General features: G+C 39.6%; 2 protein-coding genes across 6 annotated transcripts in view; both read left to right on the plus strand.

Moving 5' to 3' along the window:
- ZFR (zinc finger RNA binding protein) overlaps positions 1-14,259 on the plus strand; it is a 47,727-nt gene extending 33,468 nt beyond the window's left edge. For 2 of the 3 annotated variants that reach the window (XM_048291256.1, XM_048291257.1), the window contains exons 15-20: positions 871-1,012; positions 5,928-6,025; positions 6,846-6,941; positions 10,866-10,977; positions 11,081-11,178; positions 11,886-14,259. In XM_048291256.1, coding sequence (XP_048147213.1) covers positions 871-1,012; positions 5,928-6,025; positions 6,846-6,941; positions 10,866-10,977; positions 11,081-11,178; positions 11,886-12,065 — 726 coding nt within the window. In that variant the 3' untranslated portion in view covers positions 12,066-14,259. Of the gene's footprint in view, positions 1-870; positions 1,013-5,927; positions 6,026-6,845; positions 6,942-10,865; positions 10,978-11,080; positions 11,179-11,885 lie in introns of those variants that run through there. The other variant, XM_048291258.1, reaches the window with a different exon arrangement.
- Positions 14,260-26,116: 11,857 nt separating this feature from the next.
- MTMR12 (myotubularin related protein 12) overlaps positions 26,117-27,214 on the plus strand; it is a 33,357-nt gene continuing 32,259 nt past the window's right edge. For 2 of the 3 annotated variants that reach the window (XM_048291523.1, XM_048291524.1), the window contains exon 1: positions 26,117-26,277. In XM_048291523.1, the coding sequence (XP_048147480.1) occupies positions 26,122-26,277 (156 nt within the window). In that variant the 5' untranslated portion in view covers positions 26,117-26,121. Of the gene's footprint in view, positions 26,278-26,481; positions 26,590-27,214 lie in introns of those variants that run through there. The other variant, XM_048291525.1, reaches the window with a different exon arrangement.

The raw sequence follows: 27,214 nt of genomic DNA on the forward strand, positions 1-27,214 counted from the left end.
CAGAATTTCCACAAGAAAGTATAAAACCTCTGGTCTCTGATGAACAAAGCCTGTCACTATAGAGTGCTTGTCGCAGCATTAGTATGTCGGTGCAGTCTAGTAAAATGCTTGACAGAATCACTGGCATGGTAGAAGCTTTAGCAGGATCAGATTAATTAGAAAATAATCTCAAATTTGCTCATTTGAAGTAACAGAACAAAAGTAAATTTTAAAAATGGGCATCTTGGTATGTCTTTGTGGAAATGTTCACTTGTCCATGTGTGTGGAAGAAGGTCACGGAGGTGCCTACAGCTTCCTTTTGGGGCTATTTAGAATTATTAAATAAAGTTGCAGAAAGCAATTCAAAATAACCACTTCGTTAGTTACTCTTACTTTTTTTCTTTTCTGGTACTTATCTTGCCCTTTGTTTAACATTTTGTGATACCCAAGCATAGGATGTACCTAGCAGTACCCATCTGTAACTGCGAGCTTGAAAAATAACCCCTGCATCTTTGCTTTTTAAAGGCTTCTATGTTCCAGTGAGAAACACCCTGCTAATTAATTGGCACTGAGGCTTTTCTTTATCTCAAACCCCATCAAGATTCTCGTTATGTAATTGTAATTATGTTATGTAATTGTATATTAATTTCCTTTCTGGGCATCTGACTTCTTGGTTATGTATTTTCATTAATAATTTGGAAACAACATGCAAGTCCACATATATTTATATCTTTACACTGTGTAGTGTGGTTTCTATGACTACACAGGTATCCGTTTCATATAATTGTGGTTCTATCTTTTTCTTAAAAAATGACTATGTTGGAATCCTTTTTCTTCCTCATACTTTTATTGGCCACATGCTAATAGAAATTTCTGTTTCTCAATATTTAGGTAATCAGTCCAGAGAAATACGATATCAAGTGTGCAGTCCCAGAAGCAGCAATAATTTTAAATTCGTGTGTGGAACCCAAAATGCAAGTTACAATCACACTGACATCTCCAGTCATTCGGGAAGAGAACATGAGGGATGGAGGTTGGGAAGTTGTTAAAGACGTTACTTCTTTCTCATCTGTTTTTTTATGTTTATCTATTCTGCTTAAGATGGCACTAAGGTCCTGGAAGGCAACATGCTGGCACATGTATTTGATCGAAACCTTGTTTTTCAACAACCCGTCTCAGTAGAGAACAGTTGGTTAAAAGAAATGTGTATATGATGCTTTTATTTAATTTTTTAAATTTCTAACTTTATATCCAACCTCAGCTTTCTGGAAAAGGTACAAGCTTGACTTTTTTCCCCCTCTTTTAAAATTATGTGGAAAACAAAGTATTTTATAGCAAGTGGCTATAAACTGGCTTTCTAGAGCAGTCTTGCCTTAAGAGAAAGATTATATGGATTTAGAAAATCAAATCCCATGTTTTTGGGTTTGAACTGGGTCAGTATTACCATCACTTGGACATTCTGAATAGCGCCACTTAAAATGCACTTTTACAGTACTTTTGACAGTAACAGTGCTTCTAACTTTAAAAGATGATGCGATTTTTTCCAGCTCTCTGAGGTTGTTTTTTGGTCTGGAGTGCTTTTCGAGTATATTTAGGCTCCTGGTATTACAATCAGTCTTCTATCCAACTGGCAAACCCAACTAGTACAATAAGAAATGGCTTTGTTGTTGAGCTGAAGCAGAAGGTGGAGCTTGGGAATCAATTTACGTTTCCGAAGTCCGCAGTTTTTCTGGTGCCAGCAGTGTTGCTTTAGGGTCTGTTCTGTAACACTTTCAAAGCTCCAAAAGCTTTTAAGCCAACAAGCATGATTAATGTCTGCAGTACATTGGTTCTTTTTATTTACGGGTCAGATAAAATTAACTTTGTTTCCTTTTAATCCTGTATTTTCATAGTTGAAAGAGATCATAGCAAACAGGGTTCTGGTGTTTGACAGTGAACCTACAAATAGGAAATCTGAGGCTGTTTTAACACTTCTCATATGCAGGTTGAAAGAAATTGTATGTGTGTATGTATACATGTGCTTGTGTATATACGTATTTATATAAGCCACGGAGGTTTTTTTTATATTTCATCTCATCATTACATGTCCTCTAAAATACTTGAGGTTTTTATATTGCATTAGTAAGTGTCCTGTAGCTGTGACTAGTGCATTTATAAGTGAGCTATATTAACAAAGTCATCCTACATAATCAGAAAGAAAAATTTCAAGATGCATTCTGTGGTTTGGATGACTTCCAAAGAGTCTTAGAGTGTTTTGTACATGATTTTTAAGCTGTGCATAATATTCCTAGCTATAAAGGGTTTGTATGTGTACTGTCACACCCAACCAGTTTTACTTGGTTTTTGACAATCTGAGTGTAACATGACTTTGGGCTGAATCCAACTTTCCATATTATTTAACTTTATAAAGAATGCATTTTATTATTAAATTAGACTAACCATTCAACTAAATTAACCCTTAATACCATGTTTATTTCTTGATCTACTGTGCAAAAGTGCAGTATTGATTCCTGCTACAATATTCCATTTCAACTAAGTGGTTTCTGGCCCAACATTCTATGATGTGGACTAAAAATAAAACAAATTTCAAATTGCTATCATCAGTCCCCTAAGTTATGCCACCAAAAGGAAACAAATCTGTATTTTTGTCTGACCCACACTTGAGTTAAATTATCTTTGTGAGTTTATTCACTGCCGAATGCAGTACTGCCTCTAGGCAAACAAAGTCAATTTAGACTTCTCTTCAAGACACTGAGCAGTATAAAATGGATGTGTAGAAAAGTTTACTTTTGAAACTGGAGCAAATAGAAGACTGAATTGCCAATTATTGCAGGAAAGAAGTTCCTTATTCCGAAGACTGCTGCTTATTTGCTGCAGAGTAACAGTATGTGTTTGTGTTTTCCTTCCTGCAGCTTCTCATGCTCTGTGTCTTACACTGGTTTAAAGTTTTCATTTTCCCTAGCCCACTTGGGGAGCTAGTTAAGGAAGGCTTTACCGGAAGAACCAGTCTTGAGTAAAGATGCAACTTGAGTCTTGCATGTGGAGTAGAATCATGTTTGATGTATTATTACATGATAAAAGTCTGAAAAATTAAACAGTGAAATGAAATTGTTAACCGCATAGCTACTGTTCCTTACAGTGTTGTGCGTTTGACAGTTGACCGAATCTAATACATTCGAAGAGCTCTAACCCAGCTGTGGAGTCTTCCTTCATCAAACAAAGTGTACATACCTACAAACACATCTGTGTGTGCGCGTGTGTCTTTTTTATCCTTAGCTAACAGCCCCGGTCCAAAGCCTTCTAGCAGAGGGACTTGATTCCTGTCAGGGGTTGCTGCCAAGACATCGGAAGGATTTTTGACCAAGGTTTTCTAAAGCTCAGTGTCACACCTGCCATGCTTTACAAAGGAGGGGTTTGGATGCATAGTCCTAGCATCTGCTGTTACTTTGTGTTTGTTTCTTTTTTTTTTCTTTTCGTCTTTGTCTCTCTCCTAGAATGAAGCAGTGTTCACACTAGTCTTACAATAGTTGACTGGACAAAATGTATTTTACATAATAAAACTTACCTAAATTGACATACCTGTTAACTTTTAATGAAGAGGTAGTGTGGACACAGCACGTCTAACTGAAGATTAACCCCTTATGTTTAGGCTAGTAATAAGTTATACAGGGTAAGAATTCATGCCCGTATTCTGTAAATTAATTCAGTTTTGTCTCAGTTTAGTAGGGTGGTAGGTTAGGCATCTGATTTTAGTTAAATAGTCTTTAAGGGGTTAATCCTGAAATGTGAAACATATGCAAAAATCCACAGAATAAATATTACAGGAGTTCCTTGATATATTTTTTCAGTCAATGTTTTCTCAGTGTAGTACGTGCCTCAGCAACTTTTGACTTTGAGGGTCTTTTTAAGTTCCATGGGTATTCTTATGATAGCTATTAGTAACCCATTTTAGATCAACATTTCCAGCACTAAGTAAGATTCTTTTCTGTACATTTTAATTGCAATTCTTCTTAGTAAAATTATTTTACAAATTGAAGGTTTTCAGAGGTAGAAGTAAAGTTTCAAATTATTCAATGACTTATTGTGCTAAAGGTTTGCACAGTGTCACCTATTTACATATTAGTTTAGAAGAAAGTAAATAATTGACTGATTAGGCTATTGACCCCACAGCACCTATTTTCATTTTTTAATTTCTCAACCTTACTTTGCTACTTTTTCCTGTGGTAGGTTTTCTCAGGAGGTACTCCTTGTCTCATATATCTGGGTTGTACCCCTTTCATCACTTAGCTTTAGCTGGCACCCCTTTTGTATAGGTTTGGAGGGGATTCTTATTGTTGTTTCTTCTTGGGATTTTTAAAATTGGTTTTGTTTTAAAAGAAACATCACTTTAAACATTTTCATTTGCTCTGTAATTGCCTTGTTAGTGAAGATTGTCATCTTTCCGCTTCAATATATAGCCTGTAAGCTGGAATATCTGTGTGAGAAGTTACCTATGTTCTTCTCAACTTCGCTCTTATGAAGTCTTCGCATTTTTATCTCTATGCAGAGCAATAGAATTATCCTATCAAAATGCTCAAATCTGAATACTAGTAGTAGTACTTCACATTAAATTTAGTTACTGTATTGCAAAGTTATGCCACCATGTTAATTCATGGCCTCTTAGCTCTGTATTGTAAAGAATCCTACTATACATTTGTGATTTCAGAGCACAATTTCTGCAACATTCCTAAAAGCTTCTCGTTGCAGGAATGTTTCACGAGTCTCATTATTTTTTATTTTATTTTATTCCCTGGCTTACCTAAATTTAGGTCTTGGAGGAGTAAACTGTACTGTTCCAAACAGCCAGCTCCTGTGAAATGTGTGCCATTGAGTGATGGCTTTTTGTTTCATCTTATCTGGTGTATCGCCAGTTATGCTACCACATATGTTGTGACTAGTCACGATAGCCATTTTCATAATGAGCAAAAAAATAACTTCTAACGGTGATCACTGATCTGATTATATCCATACAGCTTTCAAGTAACCTGAGGATACCATTTCACATTGTTTAGTGGTTCCAGTTTCATTGATTAAACCACTTCTGTGGTCTCTTCATTTTTGCTAGCAAACCAGTCAGCTTGGTAATTAAGTTTTTTTTGAACATTTAAATATGCAAGGTCTGCTATGTTTTCTGCATCTTTCAGAAATTTTGCTTTGTTTTTTTGACTATTCCTTGCTTTTCTTTATCTTGTTGACTCTGTGTAAAGTAGTCCCTTTTTAGATCCTTTCTTGCATCCTAAGTGTTGCTGGAACATATATATTATGGGCTGAGGAATTTTATTTATATGGCTAAGAGAGAAGGTACTAGAAAACAAGGAACTCTGTAATATTGAAGAACATGTCACATTCCTTTAGTCAGGTTTTTACAGCAAAATAATTTCAAGTTTAAGGCATGATAAAAATAACATCATTACTAAACATTTAGTGCTTTTAAGATTTGTTATACTTAGCTTTTCTTTCAAGAATAGGTCCCAAATAACACGTGACAATTAAAATTTAAAAGAAACTAAGTTTGAATGTTTCTACTTGGTTAAAGTGGATTTTTGTGTTCCTTCTGTCTTGTGTTCTCTGTGCTGGTGCACTGTGTCCAACCATCCTTCCTTCGGTATTTAATTTTAGGGGATATGTGTTTTTCCAGTGCTAGCTGAAATAAAGAAGTACTACGCATTGCATAATCAGCAATGCAGTTGAAAATAACCTCAGAGCTGAAGTGCAATATGCTCTTGATCTTCATACTGGGTCAATGCTCTAATCCTAATTGAGCGACTTTTGCTGAGCATTTACATTTCTCGTTCAAGGGTTTAAACTTTAAATGGCATGTGTGACATTGAAGCTATTTAAGGAAGTGTCTTTCTCACCTGGTCAAACACCCATTCCTCACTGCATTTTGCCAATTCAATCCATTTTAGATGTAACCTCGGGTATGGTGAAAGACCCACCGGACGTCTTGGACAGGCAAAAATGCCTTGACGCTCTGGCTGCTCTACGCCACGCTAAGTGGTTCCAGGTTCGGAACATCATTTTACTTTCTTCTTGTAGCCTTATGAGAGATTAGTTCAGTTGCAATATAAATGTTTAACTGTGTGAAAACACTCAGCGTTGTTCATGCTAATAATATTTAATATTTCTCTGGTCCCTAAATTTAACTGTAGAAGGTTGAGTATGGAGGAGCTGCTTTATGCAGTTATTGCTCATTTGACGTCATTTTTTTTTCTGGTCATTGAGAAGGCGATGTTGAAAGCTTGACTCGCTTGGGGTGATCATGTGTTGTATATTTGTTATATATTCCATAAGGCTGCAGAGTAACTTCGCTTTAAATAATGGAATATGTGTTTAAAGCTTTGTGTTTAGATTTAAGACTTTTTTTCCTATTTCTTTAAGTGCATTAAGTGTAGGGAATGAAAGGTGAGAAGCAACTGTTTGGTTTAGTGACTTTGCATTCTGGCAAAGGCACAATAAAGAAACCAAACAGATTCCCTTGACCTTTCAGTCTCTATACCTATTTCTTAGATCTTTACTTTATCCTTTTTATTTCTAATATAGAAAGATACTGTATTTATTGTTACAAATGAACATAGGTCAAAGTGTATAGGGGATCAAGAAATGTTATTCTTGTATAACCTGTGCACTTTGACTTCTACCACCTTAAATTACTAACCCTGTATAAAATACTGCTGTAAATGGCAGCTCACGGAATAAAGTTGTAGAACGATTTGTTTCAATCTTGTATCTGAGCTTCCATTGAACAGTGGTGTTTTAGTGTTTCAACATTTCCTGTTTGCTGTAGGTGCAGGGGTTAATTAATTTGATTTTGTATTGCTCTCAAGGCTAGAGCTAATGGTCTGCAGTCCTGTGTGATTATCATACGTATTCTTCGTGACCTCTGTCAGCGGGTTCCTACTTGGTCTGATTTTCCAAGCTGGGTAAGTAATGTGTTTTTTTAATGAGTCATCTTAATAAATATGTTACTACAAGGAAATTATAGGGAAGTGTTAATACAATTTTTAAATTCGGACTGTTTCAACAAGTAATGCAGGGTTTTGTTTGGGAATTTTTGAGGTTTTTTTGCTAACAAATTCTCCAGATTCCCTCTTAAAAATACAGTTTTCTGAGATTTTGTCATTTAAAGCTGGAAGGGTTTGGGTTTTTTTTTTTCCCAAAAGGAATTTTCTTGTTTCTTTTTATTCTTTGTGAATAGATTCCTATTCTAGGTTTTAGCATTTTTTTTCCTTTATACAAAAAAACCTACTTTTTTCTAACTACCTACTTCGAATTGCTTGGAGTTTGCTGAGGCTTATTTAAAATAATGTTGGCTGTACCCATAGTTCTGTGATAACAGAAAGAACTTGAAAGAAAAAACCACAGTAATTCTTATGATTGTTAATATATCCCTTTCTCAAGGTAAAATACCACAGTACTTAAGTACAGCCTGTGGTTGTGTCATCATCATATTTTAGTCAGTGTCACTTAAATCTCTGGATTTTGTCAGGCCACCTCTCCTAATTCTTGCAGTTAAGTCTTGGAGCATTGCTTTTGCATTGACTATCTTACATTATCTCTCCAGGAGTGCAACATGTGCTCCAAATACTAAGAGATGTAGGATCTGTAGATTGCACAAAGTTAGTCTGGAACAAATACCTGAAGCATGTTTTGTGTGGAAGTAAATTAGCTCTGAGTGTTGTATTTTGCAGACCAAATCCAGTTGCACTGTGCTGCTTCCTTCTCAGTTTTGGCAGGAAGAGTGCTAATATTGTCAAAAAAGTTTGAGCAGTTGACTTCATTTCAATGAGAAGTTTTACAACTCTACTAAGTTTGCAGACAGTTTTATTAAATTACTTCTAATAATATTTATTGCTTCTGGAAAGGAAGAGTGGAGCAGTAATGTCTGCTTTTTTAAATATTTAAAGGGAAAAAAACTAGTGCCAGTTTCAGTATTGCATTTCATGAAAAGTACACTAAAAAAATACAGCTTAAAAGATGCTAAAAAGTAAGTACCCTCTTAATATCACTATGATACTGAGTTACCAGAGAATGAACCCTGGCATACTCTCAGAAAAGTATCCTTACAACTATCGCAACACAGAGCAGACACATGGGGGAAGAATAAGAAATGTGGTTTCTTAATTCCCACATTATCTGTTCCAAGGCACATCCAGAAGGGAAGAGAGGTATGAAGCAGTGTGTCAGACCTTGCTGTATCTCAGCCCTCTCCAAACGGGCTGATTCCTGATTTGCTCCTGGTACCTGATGCATTCTCAGTGACATGGATCAGCAATGAACTGTAGTCAGCTGTTCTTTTGGCCTGTAGGAAAAGTCTTACTGATAAAAACAATGACAAAATGAAAGTGATGATTTCTGCCAGTTCAGATGGAATTTCATAGATTGGAGTAATACAGTTTTCTGGATACAGACCTTCTCCTACCATCTATACTAGAAACCTTTTACAAACCAGATGACAGAGCTTTTTAAAAAAAAAAAACATAAGTAGTTGTAAAAATAGAAGATACTAGGAAGTCTGAATGTTCACAGTAGTAGCACTTCATGTGCCTGAAAGTAAAAACTAAATTAGAAGAACTTTGTCAGGTTCCTACGCATTGTTCAAATTTGAAATCCAGCCTTTTGTGCACATGAACACCAGCACATCATAATACACATTTTCCTAGGATTGAGTTAGAGACATCAGTGTATTGTATGAGGATCCAAAAGAACTAGATTCTAAAAAATTTAAATCCAAGATCTGCTTTTTTTTCTTTACTGATGCACTTTGCTTTCTACTTGAAAACGACTAAATTTCTGTTGCCAAATCCTGACTGATACAGTAGGGCATGGAAATAATGTGCTCAGTAATTGAAATCTGTCAGTTAAATGGAGCTAAAATAGAAAGGAATGGGCACCCTTAGTGAAGGATTGTGATCAGTGCTGCCTGTAGTTACTTGCATACATCAGAATAAATATTTACACCTGGAAAGGAAAAACAAAAGGTAGCATTTGAACAACGTAAATGTGGTGAGGAGGACAAGGCCCAAACAACAAGTGCCTCCAAAAAATTTATCAAAAACCAAGAGAGACACATTGCTTGAGAATTAAAATTGCCAAAGAGGTAGTAGTGAAACATCCACAGGCTGGGAAAGAAAACGAGGGGAAGCTAGTCTTTACTTTCACAAATATTTCTATAGGTTCTTCTGGAAAAAAATAAAATAATAAAAGTAAACAATAGAAATATTCACAGAAAAAGTCACCAGTATTTAAAATAGAGCAAATTTTTAAACCATTTTAACTAACATCAAGTAATGCATACATTTCAGTAAACATGTTTATCCTAGAGGTTTTTTTACACTTGTTTAACATCTGAGTTAGTGTTGGTCAATAACCAGGAGAAAAATTGCTGTGAGCTTCAGTTTTGCTAAACTGAAAGACTAGTGAGGATATTTTTAAGAACATTAAATTTTTGATGTTCTAAGTTTCTGTACTCTTGCAGAAAAAAAAAAAATTTCTGAAGCATCCTGTTTCATTAGGTATACTGTGTACTGAATTCTTTGGCTGACAGAATCAAGGGTCCCACAATGTTTCATACTCAAAAAAAATGGCTCAACAAGTTGTCTACCTACATATGTAGGCTACTACTGTATAAATTTCTACAAAATTATTGTACAGCTTGTGATGGGAAGAAGCCCATCATAGAATCACTGAATTGTTCAGGTTGGAAAAGACCTTGAAGATCATCAAGTCCAGTTGTTAACCCAGCACCACTAAACCGTGTCCTTAATTGCCATATTCACATGTTTTGTGAACACTTCCAGGAATAGTAGCTCCATCAGCTCCCTGGGCAGCCTGTTCCAATGCTTTACAACCCTTTCAGTCAAAATCTCTTTTCCTAATATCCAATCTAAATCTTGCCTGGTGCAACTTGAGGCCGTTTTCTCTTGTCCTATTACCAGTTACACGGGAGAAGACACCAACCCCCACCTCGCTATGCCCTCCTTTCAGGTAACGGTTATACAGAACAATAAGGTCACCCCTGAGCCTCCTTTTCTCCAGGATAAACACCACTAGCTCCTTCAGGAGTTCCTAACAGAACTTGTGTTCCAGATCCTTCCCCAGCTCTGTTCCCCTTCTCTGGACATGCCCCAGCACCTCAGTGTCTTTCTTGTAGTGAGGGGCCCAAAATTGAACCCAGGATTTGGGGTGTGGCCTCACCAGTGCCCAGCACAGGGGGACAGTCCTGGTCCTGCATGCCACACTGTTGCTGACACAGGCCAGGATGCCTTTGGTCTTCTTGGCCACCTGGGCACGCTCCATCCAATGTTGAGCCACTGCTGGCCAGCACCCCCAGGTCCTTTCCCCCTGGGCAGCTTTCCAGCCACTCTGTCCCAGCCTGGAGCTGCAGGAGGTTGTGACCAAGGGCAGGACCTGGAACTTGGCCTGGTTGAATCTCACACAATTTGGCCTCAACCCATGGATCCAGCCTGTGCAGATCCCTCTGCAGAGCCTTCCTGCCCTCCAGCAGATCAACACTCCCACCCAGCTTCCATTTGCAAACTGACTGAGGGTGTTCTTGATTCCCTCATCCAGATCATCAGTAAAGATACTAAACAGGACTGGGCCCAACACTGAGCCCAGTGACCAGCTGCATGTATCAGTATTCAGTGTTAATCTTGCACCACTTTTCTTTTTATTCATCTTTATAAAATAACTGGAGGTTCTTTCCATTTTAGCTGAAAGTATTCTATGATGTGTAATGTTCTACAAAATTCTGGATTCAAAATTCTCTACTGAGGAACAAGAGCAGCTTTTTTCTGTCTTAATCCATCTTCTAATTTGGCTGAATCCTCCTGTTGTTGGTCTAGGCCATGGAGTTGCTTGTGGAAAAAGCAATTAGCAGCGCAACTGGGCCACAGAGTCCTGGAGATGCACTGAGAAGAGTTTTTGAGTGTATATCTTCAGGAATCATCCTTAAAGGCAAGTTGCATTTGACCCCTGTATGTATACTTACGCTTAGCTAATCTGTAATCTTGCATGAAATAAGGTAAAAGTGTGCTGCTAATTAGCCTGATTATTGTAGGTGGTCCTGGCCTTCTGGACCCCTGTGAAAAAGATCCTTTTGATACGCTTGCTGTAATGACAGATCAGCAACGAGAGGATATTACTTCAAGTGCACAGGTAAGGGAATGTAGGTGTGAAGTAATTAAATTTGGTGGATGGTTTGTTTGTTTGGTTTTTTTTAATGGAGCTTTATATTGGACGTGAATTTTCTTTTCTTAGAATGTAGTCAGATCTTACCAGTCTTAATCTAGGCATTGAACGTGTCGTAGGAGAGGATGTATAGTAGTGTACATTTTTGCAGTAAAATAAATGTATTATCCTGAAAAATTTGTAGCATTCTCATCTTTATCTATATATCTAGATCTAGCTATATGTAAACAGGCTCACTCTACAGCAGTATGTTAATAGATTGGAAATTACTTTGACATCTAATATTTTATAAATACATCTCTGCAAGTTTCATATGACAATATTGACCATTCATGCTTGCAGTTTAAGAGGTTACTGCCTCTACCTCTTCATTTGATCCTTTTGCTAATGATTCCTAATGCCTAACGTGATGCGTGACAAGCCTTTGCTGCTTCAGTGCAAGCCCAGGAGCTCAAACACACGTACATTATTTTTAAGCTAAGATGCTGCACTTACAAAAGCAGCAAACGTGACAGACACGTTTCATTGTGTTGACTTTGTTGGGGGAAAGAAAGACGGGATAGTTAGAGCTAAGGGTAATATCATACATCACTGATGCGCTTCCTTAATTGAGGAATTCCTCAAAATGGACATTGGTATGTAATACAAGTAACTTTTTTTTACTGTTTTTATAGTTTGCGCTGAGACTCCTTGCATTCCGTCAGATACACAAAGTTCTAGGAATGGATCCATTACCACAGATGAATCAACGCTTCAACATCCATAATAATCGTAAAAGGAGAAGGGACAGTGATGGGGTTGATGGGTTTGAAGCAGAGGGAAAGAAGGACAAAAAAGATTATGATAACTTTTAAAAATGTTTATCATTGCTAAGATTGATGGTAATGAAAAGTCCATTTGTTGCCTTGCTTTTACTTCATTCATAATGATGTCTGTTTAAAACATCCAAAACCAGCTTGTGAATTAGATTTGGAAGACAAAAACCTAGCTCTTCTGTGAGATTCTGAATATTTTGATTGGATGTACTGTACCAGACAAATTATGGATGGAAAGACTGCAAATGGAAACTGTTGTCATAGGAAAAAATAGTTTTCCCTCACTGCATTTTCTTTAAACGTGTTGCTGACTTCAGTATATTTTCTTCTTTTTTTTGTCTTTTTTATTAACAAGTGCATTGTCTTCCTATCTTGACTGTATTTAATGCAGCATTTGTGCTTCTGTTGCTATGTGTATTTTGACTTTTTATTTAGAAGTATTTTTGTTTGCCTTTGACACTAGTTGTATGAGTTACTTTGTGTTAGGTAGTAAAACTGTTCCACTCCCAATTAATATTTTACAGAAATTTTTTTTTCTTTTTTTGTAAAGTGAGACTGCAGGATCATGTTTTTTTCTAAATGTGAAGGGGTTACAACACATAATTGTCCTGCCATTTGAGTGCTCAGAATTAAATGTTTTTGCCAATCTTGTGGCATTTGTCTCCTTAGTGTGATATAACGGTGTAATTAAGACAAATTTGTGTTAATCTAATCGAGTTTGCTGTTAGTTGTGCATTAGCAGTATAAAAGCTAATATATACAGTACGGTCTTGCAACAGTTTTAAAGCCGCTGCATAATTGATCAAAGATTTGCATGATGGTTTTTTGGTTTTTTTTATAGAAGGGCTTTTAAAACTATTATCTTAGGTTAAATGCGTAGGTCTTTGTATGATTGACTTTGTGACATAGCAAGGCCAAAAAATAACTTTCTGAATTTCTTTTCTCAGCAAGCAAAGGTGGGCATTTTCCGTTTAGACAAAGTTAGTCATTCTTTTCAGTCAACTTTGTCGACATGGTATTAATGCCTCTCAGCCCTTAAAATAAATGTTTGTCATATCAGTGCCTGTGAGGTTATTCCTTATATCTGTTCCTGTATAAACTTTCTGTGATTTTTTCAGTAATTCAAATTTTAAAAGTGAAGTATTACTGAAAAAGTGAAGGTTATCAAAGAAAAAAACCCAGAAAATTATTTGCTGTGGCCATAGTGTATGCTTATGTCTCTTTCAAAAATCTAAATATAGCAGTGGTGTAAGTAAAGTTACATCATACTGTTGATGTATGCTCTGGTACACAGGTGTGATTTGTTGTCACAGCACTACAGTGGAATACACAAATAAAAGTTAAAATTTATTAAATGACTAAAGTTCATTACACACTGGAAACTGAAGTTTCACTTACTCTGTTAAATGTGTATTATGCTTTGTTGCAAACCCATAAAACACAGATTAACATAGACTAACATTCCGGTAGCTACTTTATATCCATGGCTGTAGGAGAGTATCACATGTGACAAAAATAATTTGTTATTTCTGATACCATTTATTAAGAAAAACCCAACTTCTGTTCCATTTCAAGGTCGAATTTCTCTTTGACCTTTTTAATAAGCAACTATTGGAGCAGGGGGGATGTTTCTGTTCCCAGCATCTACTGCTAACCAGCATGGGCCTATGGAATAAAAAATACAATATTTTAGAAAAACAGAGAGAATCTAAAGACTTAAAAGAAAAACATTTAATAATAGTGTTCTGTAAGCATCAGAGTGCAATTTTCAAGGGAGTGATTATTAGGGGTTAGCATATAAAAGTAAAGCTTTCTCACTGTATGAAAGCTTTCTAAATAATTAGAAATATGAAAAGCAGAAATGCTTTGAAGTTACTTTAAAAAATTACACTCATTTCATTGTCCAGCCTTTGTGCATAGCTCCAAGCATATGCTTGTTCTAGGGGATATCTTGTTGCCATCGTGTCTAGTTAGCCATTACTATTTATTTTGAAAGCTACAGGTGCTATTCATGTAGCTAGTTTAACTCCATACCAAAGTTTCTTTCCTTATACGGCAAACTTGTCTATTCAGGAATGTGACCCTAAAATATAGGATTAAAAAGGTCAAAGATGTACTTTAGACTTTCTGTATTTTTGTTCTACTGGCTTTTAGCTCCTAACCAGTTTCTGGATCTTTTGAAATATTGTATACTTAAAGTGATTCCACATTAAATATGAAGCTGTGACCATGATTTTTGTGCTGTGTGGTGAAGGGTGAATTTGCAGTTTGTTTCTGGTGTTCCTGGCCATTTTAATGGATAACTTCTGACTCGACTCCTGTTAACAAATCTAAGAAGAATGTGAAAACAAGGTTTTCAAAAGTACAGAGCTAGCTTTGACTTTAAATACTACACTGTGCACTTAGGAAGGCAAAATAAGCATTTTAATAACCTGTTTTGGTAATGCTACCAGTTTACTAATAAGCACTGTTCGCATTTTTTATTCAGCAGTGCTGTGTGTTAAATCCCTCAATCACAAACACTGCAGTCCTCATACACAAAAGAGAAATGTACACAGGAAGGATATTCCCCTCCGTGCTCACCTTAGAAGAACAGTTTGTGAAAATGTGAGCTGTTCTGTTTTGAAGCTTTTTTGAACTTTGACTTGACTTCCTAGTTCATGAGTGTGTCCTGTCTGTGAGCAGTGTGATTTCACATAGATTCTTGCATAAAGGCACTGCTAAAAATTAAACTCTGTTAGACACAGTCCATCGACTTCTTGACCTTCTGTGAAATTCTAGATGAAGAGTTACATTTCTAGAGCTATTGAATATGATGGGTTCATTTGCAGCTTCTACTTTTAGACCTTTTAGTACTTAAAATTGTTCTGCCTAGAAAATTTTCAACAGTTGGAATCAACTTTGAATATTCCTGCAACAATTTGTATGCATATTTAAGATTCTTGTTGCTGGTTGAATATCTACTGGTCATTAGTCTGTTAAGTAGTCACCCAGTGCCAAATTCATTTCTTTGTTAAGCAATTAAACTTGTTTGGACTACCCAAACAGATTTGACTAGCATAGTCTTAATAATGGGGGGAAGGAGACACAGTCAGCAATGTTTTTTTCCACTTATATTTTAGTGTTACAAAGTACAGTGATGGATTGATTCAACAAAAACATCTGTTTTCTTTCCATTTTTTGGGGTTTTTTTTAATGACAGCTGTAAGCCAAAGAGCCTTCTAGCCAGAAAGGCTAGCAAATTAAATTTCTTTTGAGAGATTCTTTTATAGATCTTCTCAGATTATCTTTTTCTCCTTCAGTGTTGTGTTTCTCAGACTTTCAAAAATGAAACAGCTGGTCTTTTAGGGCAAGAAAAAAAATCCAAGGAGTGTTGTTTATAGACTTACTGCAGCAGTTTTGATTTATATCCAAATAACAATGAGGCTTCATTCTGTAAATATCTGTTAACCTGTATTGTTACATTTTGCTCCACTTTTTCATTTGCATTACAAAAGTCTGAGAGAAGCTTGCCGTTGTTTATTGAACTTTCTGATTGTTTGCAGTTTGCATTTTAAGAAACACTGCCCTAATAATATTCAACAAGTGTTCAGGTGCTACCAGGATAGAAGTCACTGTTTTTCAGGGACTGGCAGCTCTTGCTGGGGATGTTGACCCTGCACAGTGCACACTTTCCCACATGTCATGGTCTTTACATACCTGTGTTGGTAAGGGTTATCATTTAGAGACATCTTCAATATTTGTGTTTTCTTAAACTGTTCTGCAAAGCCATTGCCACCAGTATTTCTTGGAGGGTAGTTTAAACCCTATCGGTTTGTAGAGGCTCAGCCACTAGCTTAAATACTTTTACATCCATTCTGCATCAGCCCTTTTAAGAGGTTGATACCCTAAATCAAAATAAACATAGAATGGCATCAAGAAACCTTTGTGGATTTTGTAAGTTTCCTGTACTTAAAAGTCTAAGACTGCAGAATTGAGTAGCTGACCAAGAGAAAATAAATGGCTTTTTCTACAGTAAAAAGGTTACTTTAACATTAAAAGTGAGACAAAAAGGCTCTTGTTTCTACACAGCAATCACAAACCTTGCTTCTTATATAACCTCTTTCCTTTCCTTTTCTGCATGCTGCATCGTGGTTGTACTAATAGTATGCATATTTGATCAGACCATGTAAGACAGCCTTATCACAGCCTTCACTTTGGCACACATTAAGTTTGCCAGTAATTTTCTGGTTAAACAAGTTAATGAACAAATGGGAGTGATGAAGGTGCCTGAATACATGAGTTCACTGTCATGTTTTACATGTTCCTGGGGTGTGTGCTCCTCCAAAAGGGGATGGGTCTCTCAGAGGTGCAGGCCCACAGCTGCCAGTCCCATATCTCAGCATGGCTTAGAATGTCAATACTTAGGTAACTACTTCATATTTTCACGCATAAGAGAAAAGCATGGTACATTTAAGAACTGGAGCCAGAGTGATCCAGGATGTTGCCAATATAGTCATGTGAAACAGCTGCTTCAGGAAGGTAGGATAATCATTGTGGTATCAGCAACAGAGTGTGCTTGTCACAGGAAAAGTGTCTGTATTAATTAAATGCCATCCCAGTTTCTACCAATAACTTCAATAATTTATTTTAGTGTGTTTTGTAAGTGGAATAAAATACAATAGAACAGACTCTTCCAGTTGGAAGGGACCTACAGCCATTGTCCAGTCACCTGCCTGACCACTTCAGGGCTGGCCAAGTTCAAGCACGTTGTTAAGGGCACTGTCCAAATGCCTTTGAGCACTGACAGACTGGGCCATCGACCGCTTCTCTAGGAAGTCTGTTCCAGTGCTTGACCACCCTCTCTGTATAGAAATGCCTCCTAACAGCCAGTTGAAAGCTCTGCTGGTGCAGCTCTGAACCATTCCCTCATGTCCTGTCCCTGGATAGCAGGGAGGAGAGCTCAGCAGCTCCCAGTGCCCTTCCCCTGCTCAGGAAGCTGCAGAGAGCAGTGGGGTCACCCCTCAGCCTCCCTTTCTCCAAACCAGCCCAGCCCAAAGTCCTCAGCTGCTCCTCACAGGACGTTCCTTCCAGCCCTCCCACCAGCTTTGTTTCTTCCTCGGGGCACATTCAAAGACCTTGCCATCCTTCTCCACCTGCAGGGCCCAGCAGAGCCCACGTTGAGGCCACCCCAAGGCTGAGCCCAGCGGGACCATCCCCTTTCTGTGCTGGCTGTGCTGTTCTTGGTGCTCCGGGATGGGGTTTGCCCTTGGGGCTGCCCAGGCACTGCTGACCCACACTGAGTGGAGTGTCAGCTCCACATCTCCCTCTGTAGCTGTCCAGCCATTCCTTTCTCACTTCATACGTATGCCTGGCATTACCCCATTCCAGGTGCAGAATCCAGCATTTGAACTTGTCAAATTTTACTCAAAAGAAAAAAACAACAGCAACAACAAAAAAAACCCCAAAACAAACACACAAGAAAAACTGTAACAGAAAGAACAGAATTAATTAAATGCATCCAACTCAAGAAATAAGATGGGGAAGGCCATTAGAGAGCTACAAATAAAAGGTAGATTTAAAAGGAAAATTGTTACATCAAATAGTCAACAGCAATCAGCTCTGAAAATAGCGTAGGAAATCAAAGAGAAAGGCTCAGTTTCAGCAGAGAGAAGACCAGTGCATGATTGGCCACTCATGCAGCAACTGCAGTGCTCCACAAAAACATAGAATAAAAAAGTTCCAGGTGATTGAGGAGGTTGAGACCAAAATGGTTCAGGCCAGTTGATCTGAGGTGTTAAAAAATGTTACATGCTATGTACTCCAAGTGTGCTGTGGGAAAAGGTGAAGGAAAAGCTGAAGAGAAGGGACTGGAATACTGACCTTTCATGCATCTCTCCTGCTTCACAGACAGAACTACATCTGGAGCCCATGCCTTGCATCCTTACACGTGAATGGAGAGTGTTAACGAGTGTGTGAGGACACCTCTCCAAACACTTGGAAACCTAAATGAATGTGCCGCAGCCAAAAAGGGAAGTGCGGGTTTTTATGCAGCAAATCCACAGGGCTGTGTTTGAAGTGTCCCTGTGTGCTTCCAGCAGCAGAGAGCGCTGTGTCCTCAGCAGCAGCTCCCATTGGAAAGGCAGAGTTCATTCTCACCTTTGTGTGACAAGCACGAAGGGAAAACTGTGATGTTTCAGCTATTACAGCATTCCTCTCTATTGCCAAAGAATGCATTTAAAAATAATTTTAAAATAATTTTTTAACGATGCACTAAAATAGTCATGGTAGCAAAACCCCAAATAAAATCTGCTAGTGAATTAGAAGACAGCACTAGTTAGAAACACAGCCAGGACCATCTCGTGAATAAATTAGAAGTAAATACTTTAGGGGTGTAAAGAAATTATACAAATCAGAGTAGGCATAGCAGAAGGAAGAAGAGAGATTGAATTTTGAGTCACTGAGGGCTGCAAAGAAGAAATTCTGCAAGGTAGGGATTCCCACTGAGGAAGGCAGATACATGTTAAGATAAAATGTGTGTCAAAAGGCTGTATCTGACAAACCATTGAGAACAGGAGGAGAGGGGTATTTCAGATAAAAATCTTGTGTGAGGAGGTAGTGTGTGGTTTTGCTTTCTTGTATCCATTTCTTAAGAAATTTCTTGCAGCTTCTGCCAAGGGTGATTTCAGGGCAATAGATTCAGGATGAGCATTCCTTATATGACAATGGTAAATCATAAATCAGGATTCTGGATGTTTTAACTAACATTCCCAGCATGTTCTCCAGCATATCCAAAGGCATAAGATGTGCCAATTTACAAGCTATGGGACCAGTTCAGAGCTCCTGTTACAGGAATAGCCAGGGCTGAAGTGTTTCCCAAGAAGCAGTGATGCAGTCAGAGGACACAGATCTGAAACCCAAGGGTTTGGGACAAAGTCCATGCAATAAAATTCTGTCAGTCCTCTGCTGGTTTATATATTCTCACTGAGGAAAATTCCCTCTACAAATGTCACCCACACATCAGAAAAAAAAGGAGATTTAAAATTACTCATTTCCTTGAAAAAACCTGGAGTTCTGGAAGTGCAGATGACTTCTGGAATCCTCAAAAAAAATGTTTCCAAATACCCATCTGACACTCAGGCCTGCCAGATTCCCATACAGACATCAGCATAAATATTTTAATTCTAGCATGAACGCATTTTCATTCTAGGAAGTTTGGTCAAGAAACTTTCCAAGGGCCTGAAGATAAAAACCACAGCAATTCCAGAGAAAAATATTCTAGTAAATCAAAAACATTTGCTAACAGGGACAAATACATGGATTTATGAGATTTCTTTTACAAGATTTGCTGCTTCTATAAAGTTTTCTGCTTCAAAGACTCATTTGTCTTAGCCAAATAAAAGTGTGCCCTGCTTAGACAAAGGCCTTTTTGAAGTCAGGGACAGTAAAGGGAAGCTAAAGCCAGCCTCAAGACTCATGTTTTTGTTTTGCCATGAGTTTCTGCTAAAGAGCATGTAGCTTTCCTGAAGGGGTAGGTTTGTGCCTGTTCCTCAGATTATCTGGGCTGGATTTTTTAGTTGCAGCAGTTGTGTGGGAGGTGGGGACGACAGCACAAGCTGGATGGCTTCTCTCATGACCTGACATCCATGACTACTGACACACACACATGCATTTTGCATTAGGAAATTAAAGCCAAGAGAATGTAAAGGGCCTGGTGGGCAAAGTAAAACAAGCACATTTTTTACTGCAGTCATGCACTAGGTACAACTTTCACTGCTAAAGGAAAGAACAGAACAGCCAGGACAGAGCCAGCAAAAATTTTCAAGTGTGTGTATATCTTTCCCAAAGAGGAGAGGTTACTGTGTAGGCCTCATAATGAGTATTTCTCCCCATGGAGATGCTGGAACTGACATGTCCTGTACCCTGTAACTTGGACACTGGATGGCTCTCACTAGCTTTGCTTTGCTTCTCCTCATGCCCAGCAGGAAGAGTCCTTGACAGGAGCAACTATTTAACTAGATGGACCAGATTCCTAGCTAGTGACAGAGAGCTGGACATCTTTCCCAAGGACTTTTCATCCACAGTGCATTTGGAGAAGTGACTTGGGAAGAAAGAATCAGGGCTGGCCAAGGACACCCTGGCAGATTTTTTTCACCACACAGCTTAACTACTAGCATCAAATTGGGAGCTGAATGGTGCTTTTTTCTTTCATAGGGTTCATTCCAAGACAGAAGGGTCATCTCACATCCTTTGATATCAGGAGGGCCACATTTAGATTTATCAATCTATGAGCTCATGATCCTTAGGACCTCCCTTTGGACTTAGAGGAAACAAGGGTGAGAGGAGAGCACTGACTTAACTTTGCCTCACATCCAGCCATGGTGTAGGCTTTTTCCTGATACAGATGGGGTTTGACGCACCCTTTGTATACTGCTAAGGATAAGAAATACCCAATCTGAAGTAATTTCTGTTCACAGCCTTTTGGAGAATAAAATAAAGAAGTTCACCACACGACGAAGAAGTCTGTGTCCATCCACAAACGAGTAACTGTGTTTGCTTCAAAAGAGCTAAAAAAAGGTGGGAAACTTCCCTAGCCTTTGTATTCTTGTTTGTGACACCCATGCTTTCCTGGGTGACTAGAGTTATTAGTTACTCACTTCCTCTTCTCCCACTTGTAGCTATTAAGAGAAGGTGATTTTGCTATTCGATGTGAGGTGCTGTGTTCCCTGAGTTTTCACAACTCTCACAGCAGTATTTTGTTTTCCATCCTCAAGTTTAAGACATGTAATTCCCAGCTGCGTCTCCATGACTACAGTAAACACTCCGGTCCCACTCTTCATGGCACAGTTGTTAATTTGGTCTTGCACTCTCCTGTGTGCATGTTTTGGCACTATACACCCCAAATGGCAGATGAACCTTCCTGGCTAGGCAGGTTAGGAAGGTTAGCTCCAGAAGGCCTTGGTAGAACAAAAATATTCAGCAACTAATGCATGAACACAAAATGGAACGGGTGTGTATTGCTGAAGGATTCCCTGAAGGAACTGCTGTTTGCCATCTGAGTCATGATGTGTGACCATGTGGGACATCCCAGATGGCTCGACTTAAGAAAAAAAAATGCATCTCTTCAACCACCTTCAGGGAGGAACTGGGCACATACTGTCTCAGGACTGAGACACGGGATGGAACAGGAATCAGAGCCACAGATTTCAGCTGAGGAAAGCTAGAGTAGATCTGCTTTCCCTTTACCCAGAGAGATCCACCCAAAATCTCCCCAGAGATTAGGTTCTCACAACAAGGAGTAGAAAACTGCTTAAAAAATTGAAAGACGCAACACAGTCAGTAGAGAAAGGCCACTGCTACAAAAATGAAACATAAAGAGTTCATATAAGACAGCATTACACAATCTCTGGCCATATACCTCAAAAATGAGTTCACCTCAAAGGTGACAGACTGCAATCTGAATCAAGTTTGGAAACTAATTCCTGAAGGACACTGAAAGTACGGGCAAATGAAAATGTCAGTGTCAATCCAGTATTAGAAGTAATATCTTAGAGCAGAGTCCTTTTATGGGTTATTTTGTTGTTGTTGTCGTTTTGGGGTTTTTTTTTCCTTTTTATTAGTATTGTCTTAATTTGCAGAAAGCTAACATTCATGACTTTTCACAGAAAATTATCTTAGCCTGCATAAAGCATAGATAGCTGCTGGCTGTCTATAGACTGATTTGCTAACCTTTTCCCACAGGACATCACAGTATATTCCTCCTTTCTGATTTTTTTCCCTGGTAGCTCCCAGTCATCTGACTTCCAGCTTCATCTTAAGTCTTCTATATTTCTTTCATACTCGTTTCAGACACTTTAATGTGTTCTCTTATTGTTTAAAATACTAAGCCATAAACTGGCTTACTTAACTGAACAGTAGAAATAGGGAGTATCAGACCCAGAATGCATGGCAGATCTCTGTATACTCAGGGTAAATCCAACACTTTTGGGACAGCTCCTCCATTCTGAGTTACACACAAGCATATGTGATGCTCTGTGAAATGTCAGGGTAACTGTACAGCTACAATGGAAATACCCAGGTTCGCACACCTATGTGCAGTTCTGATAATGCCCAGACAAGTGTGAAAAAAAGAAAATCCAGATTCTACACCCAAATTCTACCTTTTCTGAAGAGACAGATCATGGACCCTTGACAAATGGTAACTTTTTGAAATCCTCTTTCCAGCTGCTACTTAAAAACCTTTATCTGTGTCACCACTGAAGGTGCATTTACTAAAAGTAGTGTCCAGACCTGGATCCAGCCATGATGAGAGATCAAAGGGGCGCACAGCTGCAGATTCCTGCCTCTTATTTACCACTCTGGAATGGGAGTTATGCACACCTGTGACTTTGCAGGTCTTCAGCATGGCAAAGACTCCTCCTATTTTCTTCAAAGAGAGGAAATGGGGAGTAGAAATTAGATGTAGTCATGCAAGTCATGCATGAGTCAACACTCATGAATGGCTTTAAAAATTTATTCTATCAGTCCAACCCATACCAAAGCACCCACAACACACAGTGACCTGCACCCCCTGCATATCCAATCACCCTTTGCACTCCCCAAGGCATCGAGATTTACTAAGGCCCAGGCTCAGAAAAGCTGAAATGTGACACAAAGAGCTGTGTTCAGTGATCTTCACCAAGTGTGCTCCAGCTACTGCCTAGGATAATGCCTTATCCAGGCGACTTGCTTCCCATAGCCAAGGAAATGCTGACAAGGAGGACTGCCACAAAGGAAAATATGAGATACAACTTGTAGTAGAAGGTCCCTGAAAGAAAACTGATAGAGGAGCTGCAAACAGCTCCTTTTGTGTCTCCCTTCCATCAGCTGTTACCACCAAGCCTAGGCACAGCTGAGAATTCAGCCCAAAGAATTATTCCAATTAATAGCATGTACATTTTTTAAACAAAGTAATCTCTGTTTATGGGAAGAGCAGAGCTGGTCTGTGAGATTCCCTCCTGCAGACAGCTTTAAAGGTAAATACTGTGATTATACTTTCAGAAACAGGAAAGTATCGGGATGAAATGGTGACAGTCAAATGCTATATATTCTTCACCCATTACAGACAAACTAGAACTCGGCTTTTAAAAAGTTTTACTTTTCTACATTTGCATGATTTTCATTGATATACATGTAAAATTGAACAAAATTGAATTACATTACTTGATACGCTCTTCTTTTCTTTAATGGATTGAAAGTCATTGGCAGCGCAGACCAACACTTCCCATTTAGAAGAAACATGGGAAGACAGATCCTATTAATACACCATTACAGGAACTTCAATTTGGTGCAGAAATTTCCTTTCAGAAGTTTTTATTAGTGAAGAGAACAATCCCAAATGATTGAACAGCACTGAACTGTCTTATTTCTTCATCGGGATGGGGCAATTTGGAACAACACTACTGAGTGACAATGCTGAAGAGAGGGGGCACATTAAAATGACAAAAAAGTAAATATGTAAATGCAAAAGTGAGAGGCAGTAGATGAAAATGGAGGGAGTGTAAAGACAAGGTGGGGAAGGAAGGCACCTGGAAAGGCCAACTTCAGCCTGGCCAAGCTGATTTCCCGAGGTGCTCTAAGCACTGGGCAGCCTCTTGAGACTGTTTCTGAAAAAGGAATTTATTTGCTGCCCCCATTGCCTTCAGAAGGAGCCTGTTTCCCTCCACTGTCTGCAGTGGGAAACTGTGGAGATAAGGTGTCTGGGCTGAAGACAACTTTTGCGAGTACTCCCCACAGACAATCCAGGTTTTAGAAGAGAAAGTGAGAATTCATCGCTCCTCCTGGGGAAAGGGAAGAACATGGAAGCCCTCAGTGCTTGGTAATCTGCTGGGCACAGAGTCAGGGTTGCAGCTGGCCCTTTCAGATGCTAATGTTCTTTGAAGTAAGTTAACTTGCTTGTGATAGCTTTATTTCATCCATTCCAAAAAAGATGAACACGCTGACTAAGGGGGAATCCAAATCCAGCCCTCAAATTCTAGCAAAAAGGCTTCAAATCCCTTCTGCAATGGGTTCAGCCCCACGCATTTTGCAGCCTGGAGAGCAAACCCCAGGAAGAAGCACTCCCTGTTCATCACCATGTGGATATTTTGCTGATGGAGAATAGCAGCTACATTCAGATTTTTTTTTTTTTTTTTTTTTTTTTTTTTTTTTTTTTTTTTTTTTTTTTTTTTTTGACAAGACGAGGAATGAATTCCCATGTGCTATGTGGGAATTAAGGCTCCTTTTGCACTTCCCATCAGAGTTAAGACTCTGGCCTGGTGTCAAAACATCCCTTCCTCTTTGAAAAATGCTATGTCAGTAAGCAGCTGATTTTTGCCTTAGTGTGCTGTAAACCTCATTTATATGCTGAGGTATTCACGTTATTCCCACTCTAAATTCAGGTACTTTAAAAGATTTTTTTATAGTGCTATTCTCTTTTTTTGAGTACTTTAATACACTAGAGAGCAGAGAGGTGGTGTCCCACACTTCCCCTCACCCTGGATTTCCACCAGTTTAATCCCATGGGGTGTACTTTTGACCTATGCAGCTGAGGTCAGCTGCAATGTAAGGAATGATGTGGAAGCAGCTGTGGAGTGAAACATGAGAGCTCTTCAGCGTGGGATCCCATACCAGAATAGCTTTTGTTGTAAAAATAATGAAGGCTAATCTCTGAGTTGATTTGGTTTTTTTTTTTTTTCCCCAGAGAGAAGGTGATTAAATTCAAAAGACTTCTCATTCCATGAGTTTGAAAACAGGGAAATTGTTTTATTTTGGAATTGAAACAGTCGCTCCATCTTACTTTTATAAATGTGTTCTTATAACTCCATGTAACCCTTTTTTTTCCTCCTATAGTTTTCCTAGGTCTGGGTTTGGGACAAGGTGAATAAAGTGAAGTACTAAAACAAAAAGGGTGGGGGGGAATGATATGAAGAGTATTTATCATTAATATTTGAATGAGCTGTTGATATTCACGTCCTATGGTCTACTGATGTTTGTAAAATATATTTTGTTTTTGTAAAAATATTTCCATAAAATCTACTCTGTGCACAAATTGTCGCCTGGGTTACCATTCACCATTCGAATTGCTGGGTAGTCTTGCTGCATTGCCACAGGCAGTTTACAATATTTGCATTGTTCTGTATTCATATAAAAATGAGGCTTTAAAAAGTAACCTACATACCAGTTAAACCTGGTGTTTATTTACAGCTCTGATTATACAGTGTCCAAAGATGACATTCCAGGGAGGCTGTGGCTGTAACACATTAAAAAGACATTGGGCAGAGGACTTCTCAGTGTGTATCAGCAGTCAGGTTTTAGAGGGTTTAGAGGATTATTTCATGGAAAGCACACTTTTTGTCATTTTTCTTGCACTTCTCCTGCCATAAGTAAAACTCTGCATCTCAATGCCTTGTTTAGATTTTCTTTAATGCTGAGTTGTCTTCTAAGGGTGCACATATACAACACAGGCATTTTGCAGCTGAGTAAGAAACAGTGCAATACATGAGTTAAACAAAGTTTAGATGCGATATTAGGAAGACATTCTTTACTGTGAGGGTGGTGATGCACTGGCACAGGTTGCCCAGAGAAGCTGTGCATGCCGCATCCCTGGAAGTGCTCAAGGCCAGGTAGCATGGAGCTCTGAGCAACCTGGTCTGGTGGGAGGTGTGCCTGCCCACGGCAGGGGGGTGCAACGAGATGAGTTCAAGGTCCTTTACAGCCCGAACCCCTTCTGTGATTTTTTTAACTCTATGAAAGTGACGACTGGATCAAGGCACAGGCCAGGAGCTGGCGGCCCATGCAGCCCCGCAAAAACGTACGTGGCTACCCCGAAATTAAAAAGGCGAGCGCGGGCACCCGGGGCTCGAGCCGCACCCGCAGGCCGACAGCAGAGCGGCGCGGGGCACTCCCCGGGCACGCCCGGCAGCCGCGGCCACCCCCGCGCCCCGGAGCGCCCCGGGCCGGTGACTGACACGGGCCGTGCCCCGTGAGGGCGGGCGCAGCGGGGAGGCGGTGCCGCAGAAATGGCCGGCGCCGCGCGGGGCCGGAGCTGGGGCCGGGTCTGGGGCCGGGGGCGGGCATGGGCGGCGCCGGCTCCGTGATGCGGCTCGGCGTCGCCGCGCTGCCGCGGGATCGCTCCTTCCGCTGCCTCCCCGCTTGGGACGAGCGCTGGGAAGCGCCGCCGCCGGCCGGGGCCATGTTGGGCGGCGGGGCCAGGGCGGCCAAGCCGTCCTTCGTGTCCTACATCAGCCCGGAGGTGCGGGGCCGGGCGGGCGGGGCAGGGCAGCCGCGGGCACCCGGCCGGGGCTCGGGGAGCGGGGAGAGCTGCGCGGGGCGGTGGGAGCGGAGCGGGGCCGGGCCAGGGGTGCCGCCGGGCACTGCGGGGCTCAGCCTGCCTGGGCTGCCCCGAGCAGGAAAAGAGCTTAAAAAATAGAGCTGGCTGGTCAGCGGAGTTGTTTCTGTAAGCGGTGGCCAGATGTCGGGCTGCGGCTGTTCGGCCCGTAAGGTGGGACTTTGCGAACCTGTTGTTCTTATTGTCCCTGAGCAGCATCACTTCACGTTCTCTTCGGTGAGCTCCTTGCTATCAGTTCCGCCGCTGGAAAGCCCTGGATATCCTTCCTTAGCAGCTCGATGTTGAATTCTTGGCAGTGTGTATCTTTCTGTGTGTATCTTTCGTATTGTTCTGCCTGTTGTCCTTTCACTTATTTATCGGAACTTATGTTGACGGTTTGATCAAAGTGACCTTAGGCTCAGTTTACTGAGGTCATCTTGTTAGCACATGGTATTAGGTCAGTATTGTTCTGTACTCCATCATTCGTATTCCTGGTAAACAAGGGTTTTCTAGGAAAAACATTTCATGAATATGGGCCATAAGTGTTGGGGTTTTTTTCCTCTTCTAGTTCTTTGTGTCAAACTGATTCTTCTTAATCGTTAATTCTCTTGAGAGCTTCTTCAGGAAGAGATTTTTGTCAGTCTTGTTAGTTAGTTTGGAGTCTGTCACTGATAGGACCTTGGTGAATCTGCTGTTTTTATTTCTCACTCTATCTGAAAGAACAATCAGGGTTGTTATAGCCAAAATCAGCTGTGGTATTTAAAACTTGTGTCCTTAGTTTTTGATAGCAAATCTTTATAAGGTTTTATACATTGTTCAGCCCTGGTGGCGTGTAGTTCATCAGTTTACTTTAAAAGTTTTA

Source organism: Corvus hawaiiensis, chromosome Z (genome assembly GCF_020740725.1).
Source record: "Corvus hawaiiensis isolate bCorHaw1 chromosome Z, bCorHaw1.pri.cur, whole genome shotgun sequence".
Lineage (NCBI taxonomy): Eukaryota > Metazoa > Chordata > Aves > Passeriformes > Corvidae > Corvus > Corvus hawaiiensis.